A 21,658-nucleotide genomic window follows, 5' to 3' on the forward strand; every position below is an offset into this window, starting at 1 on the left:
CTGTTTCTCTTTCCCTCTTTCTTTCTCCCCTTCTTTCCCCCAGTCAAGTCTGTCCCGTATTCAGTAAGTGAAAATAAAATAAACAATAAAAGGCGAATCAAATGGACCATTACGGCAAGGCTGGGATGGTCAATTTGGTAAAGTAAATCCATTGAGCATCTTTCTTTGCCTTTAGACAACAATTCTGATGGCAAAAGAGCCAAACGGGACAGGCGCAGAAAAAAAAAAAAAAAAAAAAAAAAAAAGAATGACTCGGGCGTGTTGATTCATTTAAACTAACATAATCATCCTGCTGCAACCAGGTTTCTGTAAGGCAGAGTAAATCGATTTGTTGATCAATTATTAAGTCATGTACTAACAGAGACTTGGAGGAGAGAGACCTAACATTTAATAAACCACATTTCACTGTTTTACTCTTTGGTTCAGATGTGGATACTGTACTGTTCTTTCTTTGTAATTGTTTATGTTTAAGTTGTTTGTTGCTGGTTTTTAGTTTGTTTTTTGTCTTTTTGGAAGCTGACACAGTCTCTATGGAGATGGGTTTTTGGGGGGGTAGCAGGAGGAGAGAAGCTGCAGAGAGGCGTGTAAGACTGCAACTCTGCTTCCTGGTCCCAACTCTGGATAGTTGTTATGTATTTTAGCACCATGGGAGCATTTACAGGATATTGTTTTATAGTGATATTATACAGGAAAACTGTTACTCAATAAGGCCCATTTATTAGTTGTTTTTCTCTTTCTCTGTGACCCAAGAATTGATGTGTAAGAATCACAGGCTGGTACCTCAAGGTCGAAAATACCACAGATATCATTCCCTTACTCCCATCCTCCCTTCTTTATCTCTTAGAAAAGGGCTTGTTAAAGGCCAGGTGGTTTGTTTCAGAATTCACTAATGAAAGAACTCTGTATTCTATGTCTAGGAGTGTATTTCGCTGGGATAATCATAAATTGTAGCTGAACTGATAAACTATACAAAGGATACTTCTTTGCTCAGAGGGCAGGAAGACGCTTCCTTATTTGGTCTGTACCGGTTTGAACTGAGAATCTGCTGACACACGAACCTTTTTCCTCTATATAAACTGTTGTATGACAAATAAACTTTGAGTTAGTTTGGGATGACAATCTAGAACAGTCTCCGCATCTTTTTTGTTTTTCCAAACTGCTCCCGGTACTCCGTGACCCAGCCGCCCTCTTTCCCCAGCTGCTTGGGGTCTGCCGGGGAACAGCTAGCGGGGTCTACGCTATCTTCGGCTGCACCAGCTACAGGGGCCTGGCTAGCTACAGGTGAATGAAGGGTGCGAAGCCGAGTCTCCAATTCAGTAATCCTGGCCTCCAGAGCTGCAAATATGCTACATTTGTTACAGATATCATTACTGCTAAAGGAGGCCGAGGAGTAACTAAACATCTGACACAATGAGCAAGAAAGTGCAGGAGGGACAGGTGAAGTAGCCATGGTGCTAACGAGTCGGCTACGAGCTAAGCTAAGCTAGCGAAACAGTACAGAGACAGTGAGTGAATACTTTGGCTATAAATTAGGTAGTGAGTACACAGAAAGTGTGCTTCGGATGAAGCACGTGAAGATTATACTATGAAAGAAGAATGTATTTAAAAGTTGTTAATTAAATTGCTAAGAAAATAAGCTACTCAGAAACACCACTGTGTTTGAGCAGGAACAGGAAGTGATACTCTACCGCAGAGCGAGCGAACACCAAGTGACAGCGCCACCATTTCATATGCAAACTTATACTGACTACTAGGCAAGGCAAGGCAAGGCAAGTTTATTTGTATAGCACAATTCAACAACAAGGTGATTCAAAGTGCTTTACAGAGACATTAGAAACAAGAACAAATAAAAAGCATGATTTAAAATTGAATAAAACAAGCAAATAAACTAACTAACTAACTAATTAACAAACAAACAAACAAACAAACAAACAAACAAACAACAGTATATAAAATCAAAACAGATAAAATCAGAACAGTAGATAAAATCAGTAGTTAAATGTAAGTTTTGAAATTTAAGCTTAAAGTGTGGATTTGGTGCTTTATTCAAATGCAGCTGAGAACAAGTGAGTCTTCAACCTGGATTTAAATAAACTGAGTGTTTCAGCTGATCTGAGGCTTTCTGGGAGTTTGTTCCAGATATAAGGAGCATAAAAGCTGAATGCAGCTTCTCCGTGTCTGGTTCTGACTCTGGGAACTGATAAAAGACCGGATCCAGATGACCTGAGGGATCTGGATGGTTCATACTGGGTCAGGAGGTCATTGATGTATTTTGGTCCTAAACCATTCAGAGCTTTATAGGCCAGCATCAGAACTTTAAAGTCTATCCTCTGACGGACAGGCAGCCAGTGTAAGGACCTCAGAGCTGGACTGATGTGGTCCACTTTTTTGGTCTTAGTGAGGACTCGAGCAGCAGAGTTCTGAATGAGCTGTAGTTGTCTGACTGATTTTTTAGGTAGACCTGTAAAGATGCTGTTACAGTAATCAAGCCTACTAAAGATGAATGCATGGACTAGTTTTTCCAGGTCCTGTTGAGACATCAGATCTTTTATCCTTGATATATTCTTGAGGTGATAGTAAGCTGACTTTGTTACTGTCTTAATGTGTTTTTCTAAGTTTAGGTCTGCATCCATCACTACACCCAAATTTCTCGCCTGGTTTGTGGTTTTTAGATGTATAGATTGAAGTTCTCTGGTGACCTGTAATCGTTTTTCTTTGGCGCCAAAGACTATTACCTCAGTTTTGTTTTTGTTTAGCTGGAGAAAATTGTGGCACAACCAGTCATTGATTTCCTCAATGCATTTACCAAGAGCCTGTACAGGGCCTCGGTCTCCTGGTGACATTGTGATATATATTTGTGTGTCATCTGCATAGTGTTAAGGTTCAAAAATTGAGGAAGGGTACAAGAGGTGATCGAAAAATAACCACACTGGTCCGGCCGGGTGAAGTCAAACGAAGATTTTAATTCACACGTGGGAAGATCACTGGAAACAGCAATTGATCTTCGACTTACTAAAGCACAAACAATTATTTTATAACATCAGGGTTTGTTTACTGACGCCCCTTCATGCCTCACAGATACATTTTATACATACGTCAAATCAACACCACAATGACCTTTTACACAGAACATCATCTTCTATTTTCATGGCTGGCACTTCCTGTGTACCTTTCAGTTCTTGTCCTACTCCTCTTTCTTGCCGAGACACCAAGAAACGGTTCCTCTTTTACCGAGACATGACTAATCTCTCTCTCCTCTAAATAAATCTAACTCATGTGTGTGTGTGTGTGTCACGACCTCACTCAGCCTCGATGTCACCTCTCGCACTTCTGACCTTTTACCAGACCAGAGGCTCACTGAGACTATGTATATGTCATCTGCTAAATAAATGTTTTAACCAAGAACCTCCACTAAAACCTTAATATAAAATGACCTGATATAAGTGTTTTGTAAGCATGTATTGCAATTCCTTCTATGTTCTAGTTTTCCCTCAGCATGTATCACCTGAACAGTCACGTCAGTGAAGCTTAAGACCTTTAAAGAACCTGAACATCAACTCAAATAAGCACAGATATGCAATATGTATAAAATAGTTATAACTGCACCTGGAATACAAAATTAATATAATAACTTGTATGCATAAACATCTTAAGGCCATCTTAAAGCTATCTGTTACCTTGTTAAAGCAATGATCATACTGCAGATTATATTATGCTGGTAAAATACTTTTTGTTCATCCCCACAATAGCTGTGATAGTTTATTATCACTAGAGTACAATTTCCCCTTGACAGGAGGTTATAGATGCGAGATACATTTTTCTTTTTCATTTTTTTTTTTTTAAGTATTGGTTGTGTTTCATGTAGTCCAGTAATCTGGGCTTTCTTGCTGCCACACGTTTTTTATGCTCCTCCTCCAACCTCCTCCCCTCAGGGCTCTTCCACACCTTTTCCCAGTCCTCCTTGGTCTAAACACAGACAAAAAAGGAAAGCAAATAAAGTTTACACAGTAATGAGGATAATCAACCATGAAAGTTTGTTTATTCCCATTAAACAAATGTAACTTCTCACCATGTGTTTGAAGGCATCCCCTTTGTAGTAGGTCTTGGTCTTGGATGCTGGATACTCAATTCCCTCTTTAAGTACCTGCTCCATGCTTGAAGCCACCAGATGAAGTTTCTCTTCATCATAGGCATACACCTCTTTGCCATCACAGGTCATCAGAACGAGCTGCTCACACAGACATGAGATGCCCTCCACCACGCCAACCACTTCCATGGTTCCAGTCTTTGGAAGGTAAAATTTTCCCCAGTCGTTCACATCATCACGATAATTGTTGTAAACGGTGCCCTCAACCCCTGTTTTCTTCAATTTGGCATGAGCTGGCTTCTTTAAACAGTAACTCGTGTCATTAGGTACATCTTTAAACTGTGAAACAGTTGCTGGGGAGTCCTCATCTGCAACACAAGGCAGACATTTGAAAGCTGTTTGAAAAATGGACAACACATTATGACATTTTGTTTTTAATGAGCCAAAGATGATTGTGGTGTACCTCTCCTTTTTTTGGACTGTTGGGAATGAGGCACATTAGACTGCCTATGTCCCCATTGAAGACAGAAAACATAATGATGTTAACAGAGATAATGAGAACAGCCTTCACTTTATCAAATTCCTGAGTCAGTCTGTAGGCCTCATTGTACAAGAACTTAATGCCATTGTAATGACATTTTATGTTTGTCCTCCTTAAGTATGACAACACAGTAATTTGGTATGCATCTTCAAAAGCTTTCAATTTGAGTGTACAAAGCTGCTGTCTTTGCGAAAACGATTTGCATGACTCTAGAACAAATTCTAGTGAGAAAACAGAGTGGGGAAATTGGTTCTTACCTGCTGTAGAGCACTGTTGCCATTCTAGTTCTTGGTCACCTACAAAATTAAACTTGAATAATTAGAGGCAGTTTTCAATGAATATTTCAAATCTTTATTGATGCTCTGACACACTAATGCAACAGTAGAACAAACTCATTTTTAACGTTTTGCTCACAGCAGTGAAAAAAACAGCCAATCAAATGAAATTCATTATGTTTCTGTGGTTTATACTTTTGTCAGTGTGACTATAACACACTGGTACAAAGTCTTAAAACAAACTCTAAAGAGAGTTTCAGTGGAAATAACAAAAAGAACAAACCATTTGAAAAAATAAAAGCCTACATTAATAATCAAGATCCCCTTTTCACCAAGGAAGTCTAGAATTTTGTTTAAAAAAAGACTTTTGTCATAAAACTTTAAATAGAATTAATATAGAGTGCTTTCTCATCATTTCAATGTAACACTCAAACCTGTAGTTGGTCTTTCCAATGTAAAACTTGGCTTCAACTTTATGTTCATGGCCAGTTTCCCACTTAACACTTTTTAGTTATTGTTACAGTTTTTATTATATTTTCTGAGAACATTTGAAAAGCATAGTATGTCATGGTCCCCGTGCCTGCCCAGCCGGCCTCACAAGGCTACACTTGTGTTTTTTTTCTCTTTCTCCCCCTATCTCTCTGCCTGGGCGGAGCTCACAGCTGGCTCCCGCCCTTGGCTCTCACAGCTGTTGGCGATCAGCTGATTATCCGTCTTCTATTTGAGGCTGGGTCACAGATCCTCTCATCGCGGGATGATTGCGCTACTGACGTTAGTCTACCTTTCCAGCTCCCGTGGTCTTACACCTTTATGCCTTCGTGATTTGTGAGTGATGTCTCCCTTTCCCTGTTCCAGCTTATCTTCCCGGACCTGTGACCTCCCCGCGGTACGAACGTGTGTGAGGACGTGAGCGAGCGTGAGAGAGAGAGAGCCTTCCCCTAATCCCCTGGAACCCTGAATTTCCCGTCACTGTATATATTATTGCACGGGTGTGTAAATAAATCGTGTTCTGAGACATCAACCTGCTCTGCGCTTGAGTCCCTGCTTTCAGCTCGTGACATAGTACCTGTGCTCTGCACTCCACACAAGCGATAGTTGTGGTCAAAGATGTCAACTTTTATTTGCGACTTGAATTTGATGATGCGTGCGTCGAGTAAAGGGGGCCTGTCTAAATGAAACCCATATTGGTCTTCAGAGTATCACGTTACCAAAGATAAACAAAGCTTTATTTCTCTGAAATGACGTGACCGCCTAGTTATGTAGGTTGTATTAGGAATTTTTTTTTTTTTTTTTTTTTTTTGTGTTAACATGATCGCCCTAAATCGTGGCTCAAAGAGTTGGCATTTCGTCTTGTAACCGGAAGGTTGCCGGTTCGAGCCCCGGCTCGGACAGTCTCGGTCGTTGTGTCCTTGGGCAAGACACTTCACCTAGTGTCTACTGGTGTTGGCCAGAGGGGCCGATCGCTTCTGTCAGTCTGCCCCAGGGCAGCTGTGGCTACAACTGTAGTTTGCCTCCACCAGTGAGTGAATGAATAGTGGAGTGCGGCGCTGGAGCCTATCCCAGCTGTCATAGGGCGAGAGGGGGGGTACACCCTGGACAGGTCGCCAGTCTGTCGCAGGGCTAACACACATATAAATGCAATCCATTATTATCATGAGCGAACAAAGTAGACTGTAAGCGCATTTGGAGCCACCAAAAAAGCTAAATATGTCAGCATTTGGCTCGCATTTAACACGATATCTCTCAATAATAACACGTCATCTCTGCTGATTCGACACATTCACGAGCTTCATAACACCATCACTGATGAGCAATCAACAAAATCCTAAGTATAAACGAACGAACCAAGCTGGAATTTTTAGTTATCTGGCTTGTTTTTCATAACTGTTATTTAATATTTTTGACACAAATCATCCAGAATAAACCGGAAAGTATATAATCACATGAAACCCATGTTCACCAGTGTTTAACAAAACAAAGACAAATACTTACCAGAGCAGGAGAACTACACTCTGTGCTGTCATCACGGATAATAACATTTCCTCATATGTTCTTTTTTGTTTCATTGCCACTCAGCCACTCCCAGTTTCTACTGGAGCCAAGTAAAGACAACCTTTTTTTTTTCTTTTTTACCTTTTATTAGATGTAATCTGTTTGGATAGCCCAAACATTAGGTTGGTTCCCCAAAAATACTTAAATTCCAGGCCAGTCAGTCTGGACATTAAAAAACAAAACAAAGCTTTCATTTTCGTCATCTCTGCCCTGATGACAACAACCAAAAAAAAAAAAAAGAGCGAAACTCATTGTGTGTGTGCGTGTTTGTTTGTTTTTTTTAAACTAGTAACTGCTAACAAAAAGCTTAGAGTATATTTATTCCCGCTGAAACTATGATTATTCTATCAGCTCTTAGATGATAGAAAAAGTTAACACCAAGCTGTTTTATGAAAAGGATGGTAGAATTATTCTTAGAGTACAGAGTATATACGATTGGCTGTATTTCAGGTATAGGTGGCTTGAGCGATAATCAGCGATAATCGACATACATACACATACAACTATTCTTAGACAAGAACCCACAATTTTATTTCACTGTCCGAAAATATAGCATCAATTATATGTTCGAAGTGAAATGATATGGCAAAGGGCTACAGCGGACAAAAGACAAAAACAGAAAACGTACGGTGTAATAAGCAGCTGAGTTTTAGACGGAGTGCTGAAACTCTGGTGCTCTCTAATGTAGTTTGTATTATATTATTTAAGTTCAGTAGTGGGATGATTCTGATGTATGAGATGAGTTGTGAGGGAGGAGTTCATCCAGACTGTGTAATTTGATCTACAAGTATAGGTCACAGTTAGAGAGGAATGCTTTGACTAAAGAGTCTTTGAGTTCATTTCCTGTAAATTACAAAATGGTGAGTAGGTGCTTTTCAGCAGTTTCCCATTTCATTTTGTTTTTAAATGTATATCTTCACACTGAATTTCTACATTACTGTTTCTGTTGTCAGTGAAAAGTGTAATTTTCTAAGGTGTAATTTAATTTCTATTTTTTTCAGGATAATATTATTCAAGAATTTATAGAAAGAGACACTTTCCTAAATAACGCAGAACACATAATCTGTGAAATGTTGTTTTTGAGCAGCAGCACTAAAGAAGATACTACAGTGTTAGTGGATGAGGTACTGTATCTGACAGAGATGTAATGTGTGGTGTGGTTTTGAATACAAAATACTTCTTATGCAACATAGAAAACAGTCTGTCTTTGTTGAACAGATTCTTCATTGCATCTTCTTTTTGGGAATCATCAACAAGCCACCTTGTACTCCAAACAATATTTTGGGCGATAGAAGACATGAGATAGAACAACGTTTCCCCATGCCCTTTCAGCATTATACCTCTCAGTTACCCAGGAGGAGTCCATTTTCATGTGTGCTGGACATGGTAAGAATTTAGTTTACAATTAATAATTTACAATTATTGTGTTTCACTCTTAAATATATTAAATTAAAGTAAGAAATCATTTTTGGGTATAGTTGTGATTGGATATGTTCTTTTGACTTAAAACTATCTTAAGTATATTCTTAGTATTTTAAAGAAAAAACAATAATGAATAGAAATCAACAAAAATTGGCCACAACATTAAATCCCCTAATTCCTGTGACAGAAGAATAATATCTGCATAAGTTTCCATTGCACAATGCAATGCATAATGCAATATCAGTCATGTTTTTCAGTAGTCCATATATGTCTTCTTAACAAAAAATAGGGAAAAGGTCAATGTTCTATGATTACAAATCTTTTTCTTGTCTATGTGTTCGGATTGTGTTCACTCAAAAAAGGTGCATGTTGCATAATGAGGCATCAAATCATTATAAAGCAAAAATGGTTATCAGTGTAAATGCAGAGCCAGAGGTTCCAGAATTTGGCCCATTTGGAGGCAAACATTAATTTCTTCCTCTAGACAGCCTCCACCAAGACACATATTTTGTTGATTGCCTTCTCCATCTCTTTTGTTCGTGTCTTGACTCGAACAAGATGGTCCAATCCATGTGCATCTGCCATGGTTTCAGTGATGCGTCAATGGTCCAAGAATTTCTATGTGTAGCTCCATCATCAACAAACACAACATCACCAATGGAAAAGTTCCTACGAATCTTGTTCCACTTCTGTTGTTCCTGCAACATAGGAAGGTATTCTGTCACCCACCTTTTCCAGAACAAATCCACAATATACTGGGGTTTTCTTGATCACATTTGGAAATACAGGTCCTACTTTTTGAATAAACCTGGCAGCACAGGTTTGCCTTTTAATTGGAGCAATTGATTTGGAGTAAGAGCTTCTACATCATTGCCATCATCAGAAGGTATAATTGGCAGTCACTCAGTATAGCCTCCACTTCACACAAAACTGTATGCAAGTGTTACAGGCCCCGCTATGGTGGGCACGCAGCCAGATTAAAGTGAACACAAGAGACACGCTGCCTTTCGCCTGGTCATTCTTGGCAGAATTTATTCATACAACCAGAGATGGGCAGTAACGCGTTACTTGTAATGCGTTACTGTAATCTGATTACTTTTTTCAGGTAATGAGTAAAGTAAGGGATTACTATTGCAAAAACGGTAATTAGATTACCATTACTTTCCCGTAGGAACGCTGCGTTACTGCGTTACTAAAACCGTGATTTTTTGTGAGAATGTCTCATGACAGTGACGTAAGCGAGTGCGACGTTCATGACAACAGCTGTGTGCAGATCAACAATGGATCATATATTGAGTGCGGCAGAGAATATGAGCGTGCCGCGTAAAGCGTGGAAGTACTGACCTTATTTTGAGTTTGATTCCGTAAAAAGTGACAAAAACATTAGTGTCCGTTGTGCGTGGGAAGAAAACTTCTTTTTACAGCGAAAAAAAAACCCTAAACTTCCAAGCAAGCACCGAGTGCACTACGACGTAATGGGAAACTCGCAGAGAAACTCGCGGATTCTTCAACTGACCGCTGCGGCACACCTGCACCAGGGTCAACCTCCACCTACGCCACTCCTGCTTTACAGGTGAAAATAGAGCAACAGGACCGCTAGTGTTTTTATTTTATTTATTTTCTGCTGTGTTTTACTTGCATCTATTTGAAAGACTGAGTGTAAACACAAAAAATAAATAATTGTGTGCTGGAATGTGCAGAAAATAAGTTTAAATGTTAAACAAATTTCTTCCAGTCAGAGAATGTTGCATATAATTAAATTTTTTCTTGATGCATAAAGTTAAAAGGTTAAAACGAATAAAACAAATTTGAAAAAAGAGACTTTTCCGTTTGATTACATTTTGTATGATGGATTATGCAGAAAAAGTAGAATTGGGGTGAAAAATCTATTGCTTTATCACCTATTCAGGTTGTAAATCGTGTTTTTAAAAAGTAACTAAGTAATTAATTACTTTTGAAAATAAGTAATCAGTAAAGTAACGGGATTACTTTTTTGGGGAAGTAATCTGTAATTAGTTACTGATTACGTTTTTTCAAGTAACTTGACCAACACTGCATACAACACAAGCATATCTGCTCCACTCTTTTTGAAACTTAATTTCGCCATAACTGTTCGTTCCCTCACATGGCTTGTTTTCCACCAGTACATTTCAATAATAATCCACACTACTGGTATAAAACAACAAAAGGTTGAAATGAATGGAAAAAAAAAGACAAATACATCTCTTTTCCCATAAAAGAGATAAAGAAAATAATTCACATCATCGTGGTAGTGTCTTATCATAGAAAGGAAACTATACCTTCAACATTACCGCACTTCTTGTCCTTGCCAGCATTTTCGTTGGACGTACTCTTATTAGCTCTTTCACTTTATATGTCTTTTTCAGACCAGTTAGCTTCTAACACTGAAACAGCAAGTTTACACATGGCTTCAAGCCGGCTCAGAACACTTTACACACACGTTATACAAAATTTGTCATGAACACAAAGCTACAAGTTTATCAGGAACTGTAAACCCAACCGGATTGGTGCTTCTTATTATTATATGGAGACGAGCGCAGTTGCAACAGCTTGCTAGCATTACCCAGGCATACAGTCTAGCTATTACATTCCACAGAGCTAAAGTAGCTCGCATAGCGACAATGTAATTCCTCACATATCATAGACCTGTCTTATGTCATGAAAGTCTAAGTATCACAGTGTCCAGCTGTGTATTTCTTTATGTTTTTTTGACCACATTACTGACCTGTAAAACAGGAGAGAAAGTGAACACAGGAGACACGCTGCCGTTTGCCTGGTCAGTCTTGCCAGAATGGCAAGCTTATGGCAGCTATGCACCAGTTCCCAAAGCACACTGCTGCCCCCTACTGTCCAAAGTGTTATGCACTCTCCTGGCAACAGAGAACTTACATGACTTTGTGGACTTAAATCACACCAATAAACCAGCCAAATAAAACATAAATAATAATCTCCATATATCATGCCACCTTACTCACAATTGTGACCACATATTTGTGTGGATCACATGCTCCCAAACAAAAAAAGATGGCTCCATACATTTCAACAAAATGCACACAAAATTCACACTTCTTAAAACCTGAACTTGCTCACATAGAAACAGTTCTTGGTCTTTGTATCTCAGAGTGAAGGTAATTCTGTCAGTGTGTGTATGGCTATGGGTTTGTGTATGGTGCAGGGGAATGGTTGGTATGGGATGTAGTGTGGCACAGCGAGGGGTGACATCTCCCAGACTGGCAGGTCCTGCACTGTACAAAGTCCACGGAGTTAAGTGACACGTGTGCTCGGTAAGATGGCTGGCCCAGTGACTTCTATGTGAGAACCTGAGGGGGTTTTCTGCCCCTGGTGGATCTCCTCACTGTGTCCTCCTGAGGAGTCACCGGTCAAGCCTCGTCACCCTCGTTCATTGTCTCTGGGTACTCCACCACATCAAGATGTCCTGGATCAGCAATGGGGCAGGCTGCAGTTTGGTTTTCTCCTTGTTCTTGTTCAACTTCTCTTTTAGGAGATGTGCTCTGGGTCGCTCTGACATATCACCTCCTGATTGCGGCGTGTATATTCTTTTTCCAGGGACCCTCTGGGCTCCTTCTGGATTTCTCTGGGACTGATGCATTGGTCTCAGATTCTCTGTGTGATGTTGAGAGCCAGTACTGCACTCTGGGTGCTTCACTGTCAGAGTTTTCATAGTCACTGCTTTCGGGCATATCCATCCCATCATGTCCCACAGCAGGGTCACTCCTTTTCCTTTGAGCCCCTCTGGATGGCACTGGCCCCTTCTGCAGGCTAGGTAAGTCGACAGGTAGGTCATTCACAAAGTGAATGACCTAGGTTTCTGTGAAGTATGCGGTTTTAAGCAACACCTGCTTCAGCGCATACTCTGTAAATGGGACTGTCACTCACTTGTTCCTTGACGACATACACAGTTTGCTTCCAGTAGGGTCTCAATTTTCCTGGTCCTCCCCTCTCACTCATGTTAGGACTAGGACTAGGACTAGGACCCTGTCACCAGCCTGGAGAGTGACTGTGTTCTGTATGTGATGATCATAATATTTATTACCCCTTGCACTGGAGTGCTGGCTGTTCTCAGCTGCAATACGGTAAGCCTCCTTCATCCGCAAAGCCCACTTTTTGGCATAACTATGAGGTGTTTCTAATTGGTCTCTGGTTAAAAGGCCAAAGATTAGGCCTACTGGGAGGTGGGGTTGTCGACCAAACATGAGGTAGTGGGGTGAAAAGCCTGTCGCCTCATGCCTGGTACAGTTGTAAGCATGCACTATCTGGGGTAGGTGCTCCTTCCAGTTGCTCTTCGCCCTCTCCTCCAGTGTCCTTAGCATTTGGAGCAGTGTCCTGTAAATCGCTCAGCTGGGTTGCCCTGTGGGTAATATGGTGTCGTCCTCAAGTGAGCAACCCCAGCCAGGCGTTGTAGGGCCATAAACAAGCCATTTTCAAATTCTCTGCCCTGGTCATGGTGTAGCCGTCTAGGAGACCCATACTGGGGGATGAAGTTATTGAATATCTTTTTCGCCGCCATCCTTCCCGACTTGTTTTTCGTGGGGTATGCCTGAGCAAACCTGGTGAATTGATCAATGACTACTAAGATGTACTTATAGCCTCCCCTACTGGCTTCCAAGTGTACATAGTCCACAAACACCAGTTCAAGCGGCGCGGAAATGGATCCAATTGGGGCTCTGATGTGCTTGACTGGTTTCTTTTGCTTAATGCAGGGGCATTTTCTGGTCACATATGCCTCAATGTCCCTCTTCATAAAAGGCCAGTAAAAACAGTCCCGTGCCAAGTGAATGTCCTTCTCTGCCCCAATATGACCCAGGTCATGATGGAGATGTTTCAGCACTATGGGGTGATATTGTGCTGGGAGCACAAGCTACCTCCGCTGTTCAGCTGTGTGATACAGTAGCTGGTTTTCCATATTGAGCTTTTCTCACTCGTGCATCAGCTTCCTTACAGGGCCACTGGCTCTCCATCTGTCGTCATTTGTTATTACTGCTTTTGTTTCTTTCAGTTTGATCAGTTCGCTGATAGCAGGGCCCTCCCTTTGAGATTTCACTACATGACAGTGACATACTGCAAATGTTGACTCGTTCACAGGTTGCTCCTGGCATGTTAACCTCAGGGCAGCGATATATGCAACATCCTCTGTCTTTGCTGACTCACAGCCCTCCCACGTAGCATGGACAGCCTCTTCCGTGAGCTCTTCAGTATACTTTGTGAGATGGGTGTCTGTTGAGTGGGTACCGGGAGAATGTATCTGCGTCTATATTCACTTTCCGTGGCCTGTATTTGACATTGAACCTGAAAACTCCCAGTTCGCCCACCCAGCGGTGGCCCACCGCATTCAGCTTTGCAGTGCTCATCATGTAGGTGAGGGGATTATTGTTTGTATAGATGTGAGAACCTGTTTTACACACCCTATTTCACAATAGGGTGTGTAAAACAGGTTCTCACATACCGCCCACTTTAGGACGAGAAACAAAAAGTTTGAGCGCGACAGAAGTTTGGTCATACTTTACGAGAATGGATGACAACAGGGCAACTTGCAATACTTGCAAAGTAGATATTTCATTTAATGGAGGAAACACTACGAATATGCAAAAGCATTTGCTCACAAAACACGTGATGACCTTAAATGAATGTCATGTTTTTAATTCCGCTCCGGACTCGTGAATCTCAACCCAGCAGCAGCGGTAACGTTTGCACGTCCTCTCCCGTTAATGCGGCAGGTAAATAATCAACTAACAGTGCATATTATGTTAGCGCGATCTGCCTTATTACAAAACCTGCCATTACTGTGCATTTAGGTGACCATGATGAGAGAGACAGACAGAGTCTGGCTCAGATGCTGGCAGTTCTCGCTGCAGTCTACCGGTAGCGTCTCCTTTCAGGCCAGGATAGACGAACGTCACCGAGCAGTGACTAAGTTTGTGGTAAAAGGCTTGAACCCATTTGCCACAGCAGATGCCCCGATTTTTGGTAAGTGAATGTGTTTAATTGTATGCAGGGACATTACTGGATATTCTTGTGTAATTGCTATAGAATAATTTACGTTATACTTTGTTATTGCTACAGAAGAATATTTATTTTATTATTTTACATTTACAACTCTTTTTTCCTGGGGACCCTGTGACATCCCATTGAAGAGCCGTAGGCTGGATCTCTTAAGATCTCACTGTTGGGTTTGTAAGGCCATGTTACTCCTAAATTTCTATTTTGTTCAAAGAGAAGATATAAAACAAAGTTCTAAGCTAATCGACCTTAGTGTTCTCCTTTTTTAAAAAAAAGAATCGATAAAGAATCGAATCGTTAAACAGAATCGAAAATGGAATCGGAATCGTGAAAATCTTATCAATACCCATCCCTAGTGATAAATATACAACATATATTCTTAAGACTAAAAGTATAATACAGATTTTAGTCTGAGAGATTTGATGTTCATTTACCTTCAGATGCCCTATACGTGCCTGCTCTGTGGTTTTCCACAACGTTTTTGCACATCACTATTTAATACAGGAAGTAGGTGAACTAAAACAAGTCATCTTTCTTTGTGAGAGGACCATATTAATGAAACCAACCTCAATGACATCATAGAGATCCCTAAAGATGCTCCTGCTGCTTCCTCCTCCTTGTCCTCGACTTCCATCCAATTGTAATTCAATCTAATTGTGTTTCTCCCCCTCCTCTTCCTCATTCTGTTGGAGCTGTGAACAGAATTAGTGTGAATCTGAATTAATTTGTGCAAACTAGAAAAATCAGCTTTTCGGTCAGAGGTGCTCTTGTGATTTAAGCCGGGTAGATTTATGTGTTGATGCTACCTGCTTCAGCTCTACGACTGGCTGCTGAGTGATATTTACACCCTGACTGGATTACAAACTTTAACCACGTGCTGAACTTTGGCCCAGCGTTGATACCTCTTGTTAGTATTGTAGCGACTACCACAGTGGCTAGAGGCCGGGGATGGAGCCTGCCTATTTGCCTGACGTGCTGTCAACTTTACGCGATAATGCAAGAGGTGGAATTGTTTGCTTGTTTATTAAAGTGCTTTGAGAGTTTACAGAGTAATGTGATCATCTCACGATTTGGGCTCTTACAACGTCACAGGCTCTAATGTAACAAGGCGAAACATGTTGTGCAGCGGTCAACAAAAACTACGGCTACCCAGCCCTCCTCTCTGTCAAAATCATAACCAGTGAATGACAGACTGACCACGCCCTCTTAATGTCACCGCTAGCACCCACGTGACTCCCATTACACACCACCATAGTAACCAAACAAATAAAACCCAGTGATTATCAAAAAATTCAATACATTTAATTATGGCTCCTACAAGTATAATGACCTCTTGTTAGCTTGTATGTATGATGGTATGATGGCTGCTGCCGTGCTGGATGCTCTGCCCTAACTTCTCCACTTTTTGCAGTTTTTCGTCACTTTTTGCTATATCTGCGATAATCTTGCATGGGCATCATGCAAAACACACAAATCCGCTACAGTAGAGACACTTTGGTTTCTATTGGTCTACAATACACGAACATTTCACCATGTTTAACTCCGGACCCAACCTGGCCAAATGAGATCCTGAGAGAGAACAAAGGACGCGACCCTAAGCGACGGCCTCGAGGTAAAAGAGCCGGCATCAGGAACAGGCTATGGGCTCGCACACACCGCGCTCCCATGCCCAGTATCCTGCTAGCCAATGTTCAATCCATCGAGAACAAGCTTGATGACCTCAGAGCCAGAATCAAGTTCCAGAGAGACATTCAGGACTGCAACCTCCTCTGCTTCACTGAGACTTGGCTGAACCCAGCGATACCAGACCACACCGTGCAGCCGACGGGGTTCTTTTCGGTTTACCGCATGGACAGGACAATGGAGTCGGGGAAGAAAAGAGGTGGTGGAGTATGTTTGATGGTGAACAACAGATGGTGCGACAGCACAAACATCTCCCCACTCACACGCTCTTGCTCGCCCAATCTGGAGCTTTTGATCGTTAAGTGTCGCCCTTTCTATCTCCCTCGGGAATTCACTGCGGTCATTGCCTGCACTGTTCATATTCCCCCTCACGCGGACTCGGACACTGCCTTATGTGAGCTACATGAGGCTCTCACACATCAACAAACACTTCACCAAGATGCCGCACTCATTGTTATGGGAGATTTTAACAGAGTGAATCTCAAACGGACATTTCACAACCTTCACCAGCACATCAACTGCCCCACCTGGGGCACGAGGACATTAGACCACTGCTATACCCCGTTCAAGAACTGTTACAAGGCTAAGCCCCTGCCGGCATTTGGAAAATCGGACCATTCCGCCATCTTCCTCATGCCTGCTTACAAACAAAGGCTAAAGCAGCAACCACCAATCAGGAGGGAGGTCGCTTGCTGGACGGACCAATCGGTGGCCGCGCTGCAGGACGCACTGGATGACGCACTGGATGACGCAGACTGGGACATGTTTCAGCGCAGCTCTGATGACATCAACATGTTTACGGAAGCGGTTGTGGGATTTATCGGGAAACTAGCGGACGACACAGCAGAAAGAACTATCATCCGAACATTTCCCAACCAGAAGCCGTGGGTGGATAAAAACATCCGCGACACTCTGAGATCACGCACCGCTGCCTACAATGAAGGGCTTGTCTCCGGTAATATGGACCTATACAAGGCTGCGTCCTACAACGTGCGCAGCGCGGTCCGAAAGGCAAAGCGGAGCTACGGGGAAAAACTAGAGTCACAGCTACGACAGTGCGACTCTAGGAGCCTGTGGAAAGGACTGCGGACTATAACGGACTATAAACGACCAGCTTCTTCAATGATGAATGCCGATGCTTCACTGGCTGATGAGCTGAACACGTTTTATGCTCGCTTCGACGCCGTAGCAATTAAAACAACAAATGGCTGCGCGTGCTCGGAGTGCACCAGTGAAGAAAATGCATTCGTCATCACAGAGCATGCCGTGAGGAACACCTTCAGGAGGGTGAACACCAGGAAGGCAGCAGGACCAGATGCAATCCCTGGCCGGGTCCTTAGAGCCTGCGCTGATCAACTAGCACCGGTGTTCACGGAGATCTTCAACCTCTCCCTGGCCCAAGCAGTGGTTCCCACGTGCTTCAAACAGTCCATTATTGTCCCTGTTCCAAATAAACAACAGCCCGCTTGCCACAATGACTACCGTCCAGTAGCACTGACTTCAATTGTGATGAAGTGTTTTGAAAGACTGATGAGAGATCACATCACTTCTTCACTTCCTGCCACCATCGACTCACTTCAGTTTGCTTACCGGACTAATCGTTCCACAGACGATGCCATATCTCACCTGCTCCACACATCCCTGAGTCACCTGGACACTGGCAGAGGGAATTATGTTAGGATGTTGTTCGTGGACTACAGTTCAGCATTCAACACAATAATTCCCTCTAAGCTCTTCACCAAGTTGACGGATCTAGGACTCAGCTCATCACTGTGTCAGTGGATCCTCAACTTCCTCACAGACAGACCCCAATCAGTGAGGGTGGGAAAACAAGTCTCCCCCTCCATCTCACTCAGCACTGGAGTGCCTCAGGGCTGTGTTTTAAGCCCCCTGCTGTACTCACTGTACACTTATGACTGTGTAGCCACATCCGACACCACCTCCATTGTCAAGTTTGCTGACGACACTGCTGTTGTGGGCCTGATCTCCGACAACATCGAGACGGCCTACCTGGAGGAGATTAGGAACCTGGAGACCTGGTGCCAGGAGAATAACCTCCTCCTAAACATCAGCAAGACTAAGGAGCTGATCGTGGACTTCACTACAAAGCAGGCGAGGAATTACAAACCCCTCATCATCAGTGGCACGCCAGTGGAGAGAGTGGACAGTTTCCGATACCTGGGTGTCCACATCACTCAGGACCTGTCATGGTCCTGCCACATCAAGACCCTGGTTAAAAAAGCCCGTCAGCGTCTCTTCTTCCTCAGAAGACTTAGAGACTTCCATCTGCCACTGAAGGTGCTCAAGAACTTCTACTTCTGCACCATCGAGAGCGTCCTGACGGCAAACATCTGCACCTGGTTTGGGAACAGCACCAAGCAGGACAGACGAGATCTGCAAAGGGTGGTGCGCTCGGCAGAACGCATCATTCAATCAGAGCTCCCTGACCTGCTGTCCATCTACACCAAGCGGTGCAAGTCCAAAGCTAGGAAGATTATGATGGACCTCTCCCATCCCAACAATGGACTCTTCTCACTGTTGAGGTCTGGGAAGCGCTTCCGCTCCCTTAAGGCCAAAACAGAGAGAATGAGGAGGAGCTTCTTCCCCCAGGCTATTCGGGCCCTGAACCAGGTGTAGGACTGGACTCTCCCACACACGTCACTATAAGACTGGACTCTCACACACGTCACCACACACACCACCACACATTTCCTATAATCCTATAATTCCTATAATTTATAATCCTTATCTTTATAATCTCTTCTGCTATTTGCACATTCTTTACTGTAAATTCCCAAGTTAATTTGTAAATTTTTGTAGTAAATTGTAAATATTGTAAAACTTTTCTTCTGTGATTTAATGGTCGGGCATTGTACAGCTACAAGCATTTCACCCCCATGTCATACTGTGTATGGTTGTGTGTGTGTGTGACAAATAAAATTTGAATTTGAATTTGAATTTGAATTTGAAATGTACAAAGAAAATTTAACTATATTACAAAAGGACATTATCTTGGTAACATCAAATGACCGGAGCACAACTTGTCAACTAGTCTGAAAATAAGTTATACAGGAACAGTCAAAGACACACCTTCTCATGTGTCACATTTCTATTCATTCAAAACACTTATGCATAGCTGTATATAGAGCTTTACAGTGAGAGCTTTATACAGTAAGAGCTTTATACAGCTCTTACAGAATGCAAAGTACAGGTTCATGTCAGTATTTAATGTAAGGCTCAGCTCTACTGAATTTCAGAGTTTCTAGAGCAGACACAGAGCTCATGTCAAACAGGCTTCAGGCACCATTTTAGTGACTTTAACAATATTATAAATTTTAATATTGGTCTAGCTGACATTACGTTATGTACGCAGCACGCAATAGAACCACATATTTTAGAAGCCAAAGGTTCAAAATAGTTGGGAGCACCTTCACTTAATTATAACAGTGGTTTTGTTAGGAAAACAGTTCTGTATACCGGATACCAAATTGCGTTAACGTCTAACATAGCTAACCGCTATTGTTAGCACAGCATTAACAGCAAGCTATAGTGACGAGTAACAAAAACAAAACAGTAAAAAGGTTTTAATGAAAATGTTTTACCTTTTCCAACAGTCCCAGAATCCAGAGCTTCAAAGACCAGCAGGTACTCAAGACTGTTAACCGCTTCGCTGTCACCGTGAGAAAGAGTTTTGTCCCTCACAAAGTTCAAGGCCCGCTGAACTTTCGGGCCTTGAACTTTGTAAGTTCAAGGCTTTCAGGAGGTTGCCATAGTACGACGTGTTCTAACGTGACTCTCTCTCTCTCTCCCTGTCATTTATTTGGCTCGAAACACATATTAACAAATTGCTCAGTGATAAACAAGTACTCAGATCATTTACCTAAGCAGTGTGCTTTGTCAAAACTTAGTAAATGCGTCGGTAATGAACACATAAGTGTGTTCATTACACTGACATTCTGTTGTGCAATTGTTATTTACTTGTATTTTATAATTTGACTTTACATACTGCTGTGTGGTTTATAAAGTTTACAATAACTAGTATTATCATTATGCTATATTTTCTAATATGTACAGGGAGTGCAGAATTATTAGGCAAGTTGTATTTTTGAGGAATAATTTTATTATTGAACAACAACCATGTTCTCAATGAACCCAAAAAACTCGTTAATATCAAAGCTGAATGTTTTTGGAAGTAGTTTTTAGTTTGTTTTTAGTTTTAGCTATTTTAGGGGGATATCTGTGTGTGCAGGTGACTATTACTGTGCATAATTATTAGGCAACTTAACAAAAAACAAATATATACCCATTTCAATTATTTATTTTTACCAGTGAAACCAATATAACATCTCCACATTCACAAATATACATTTCTGACATTCAAAAACAAAACAAAAACAAATCAGCGACCAATATAGCCACCTTTCTTTGCAAGGACACTCAAAAGCCTGCCATCCATGGATTCTGTCAGTGTTTTGATCTGTTCACCATCAACATTGCGTGCAGCAGCAACCACAGCCTCCCAGACACTGTTCAGAGAGGTGTACTGTTTTCCCTCCTTGTAAATCTCACATTTGATGATGGACCACAGGTTCTCAATGGGGTTCAGATCAGGTGAACGAGGAGGCCATGTCATTAGTTTTTCTTCTTTTATACCCTTTCTTGCCAGCCACGCTGTGGAGTACTTGGACGCGTGTGATGGAGCATTGTCCTGCATGGAAATCATGTTTTTCTTGAAGGATGCAGACTTCTTCCTGTACCACTGCTTGAAGAAGATGTCTTCCAGAAACTGGCAGTAGGACTGGGAGTTGAGCTTGACTCCATCCTCAACCCGAAAAGGCCCCACAAGCTCATCTTTGATGATACCAGCCCAAACCAGTACTCCACCTCCACCTTGCTGGCATCTGAGTCGGACTGGAGCTCTCTGCCCTTTACCAATCCAGCCACGGGCCCATCCATCTGGCCCATCAAGACTCACTCTCATTTCATCAGTCCATAAAACCTTAGAAAAACCAGTCTTGAGATATTTCTTGGCCCAGTCTTGACGTTTCTTTTTTTTTTTTTTTTTTTTTTTTGCCTGTCCCATTTGGTTCTTTAGCCATCAGAATTGTTGTCTGAAGACCAACAAGGATACCCAATGGATTTACTTTGCCAAATGGATCATCGTGGCATTGCCGTATTGGTCCATTTGGTCGATCTTTGTTTTTATTATTTATTATATTTTATTTTCAGATGTTACAGACGGGACAGACATGAGTGAGGGATAGGAAAGGGAGAAAGAAAGAGGAAGGAAAGGAAAAACAGAAGGGGAGAGGGACAGTGAGAAAGGGGGGGAGAAAAAAAATAAAGATCTCCTGGATCACCTGTTGAGAGAAGAATAGAAAACAAGCAAAAAAAACCAAAAAAAACAAAGCAACATACTAAACACAACACCATCGCATTAATCTAGCTAAGTGTAAACAGCAGTAAATACTAAATATTCAATGTTGTTGTGCAGCACGCAGGACAGATGTGCTTCGAAGTAGTAGCCAAGAAAGGTGTAAGTTAAGTCTACGAGCAGTG

The 21,658-nt window shown here is 41.8% G+C and overlaps 1 protein-coding gene across 1 annotated transcript in view; it reads left to right on the plus strand.

Annotated features, from left to right (window-relative positions):
• Positions 1-8,025: 8,025 nt before the first annotated feature.
• The window catches only part of LOC146635295 (uncharacterized), a 31,755-nt gene continuing 18,122 nt past the window's right edge, over positions 8,026-21,658 (plus strand). Inside the window, exons 1-2 of the mRNA XM_085350080.1 lie at positions 8,026-8,079; positions 8,174-8,341. Coding sequence (XP_085206206.1) covers positions 8,026-8,079; positions 8,174-8,341 — 222 coding nt within the window. The remainder of the gene's footprint in view (positions 8,080-8,173; positions 8,342-21,658) is intronic.

Source organism: Diplotaxodon limnothrissa, linkage group LG3, assembly GCF_057381915.1.
Source record: "Diplotaxodon limnothrissa isolate DT_005_m linkage group LG3, D_limnothrissa_male_GT1.1, whole genome shotgun sequence".
Lineage (NCBI taxonomy): Eukaryota > Metazoa > Chordata > Actinopteri > Cichliformes > Cichlidae > Diplotaxodon > Diplotaxodon limnothrissa.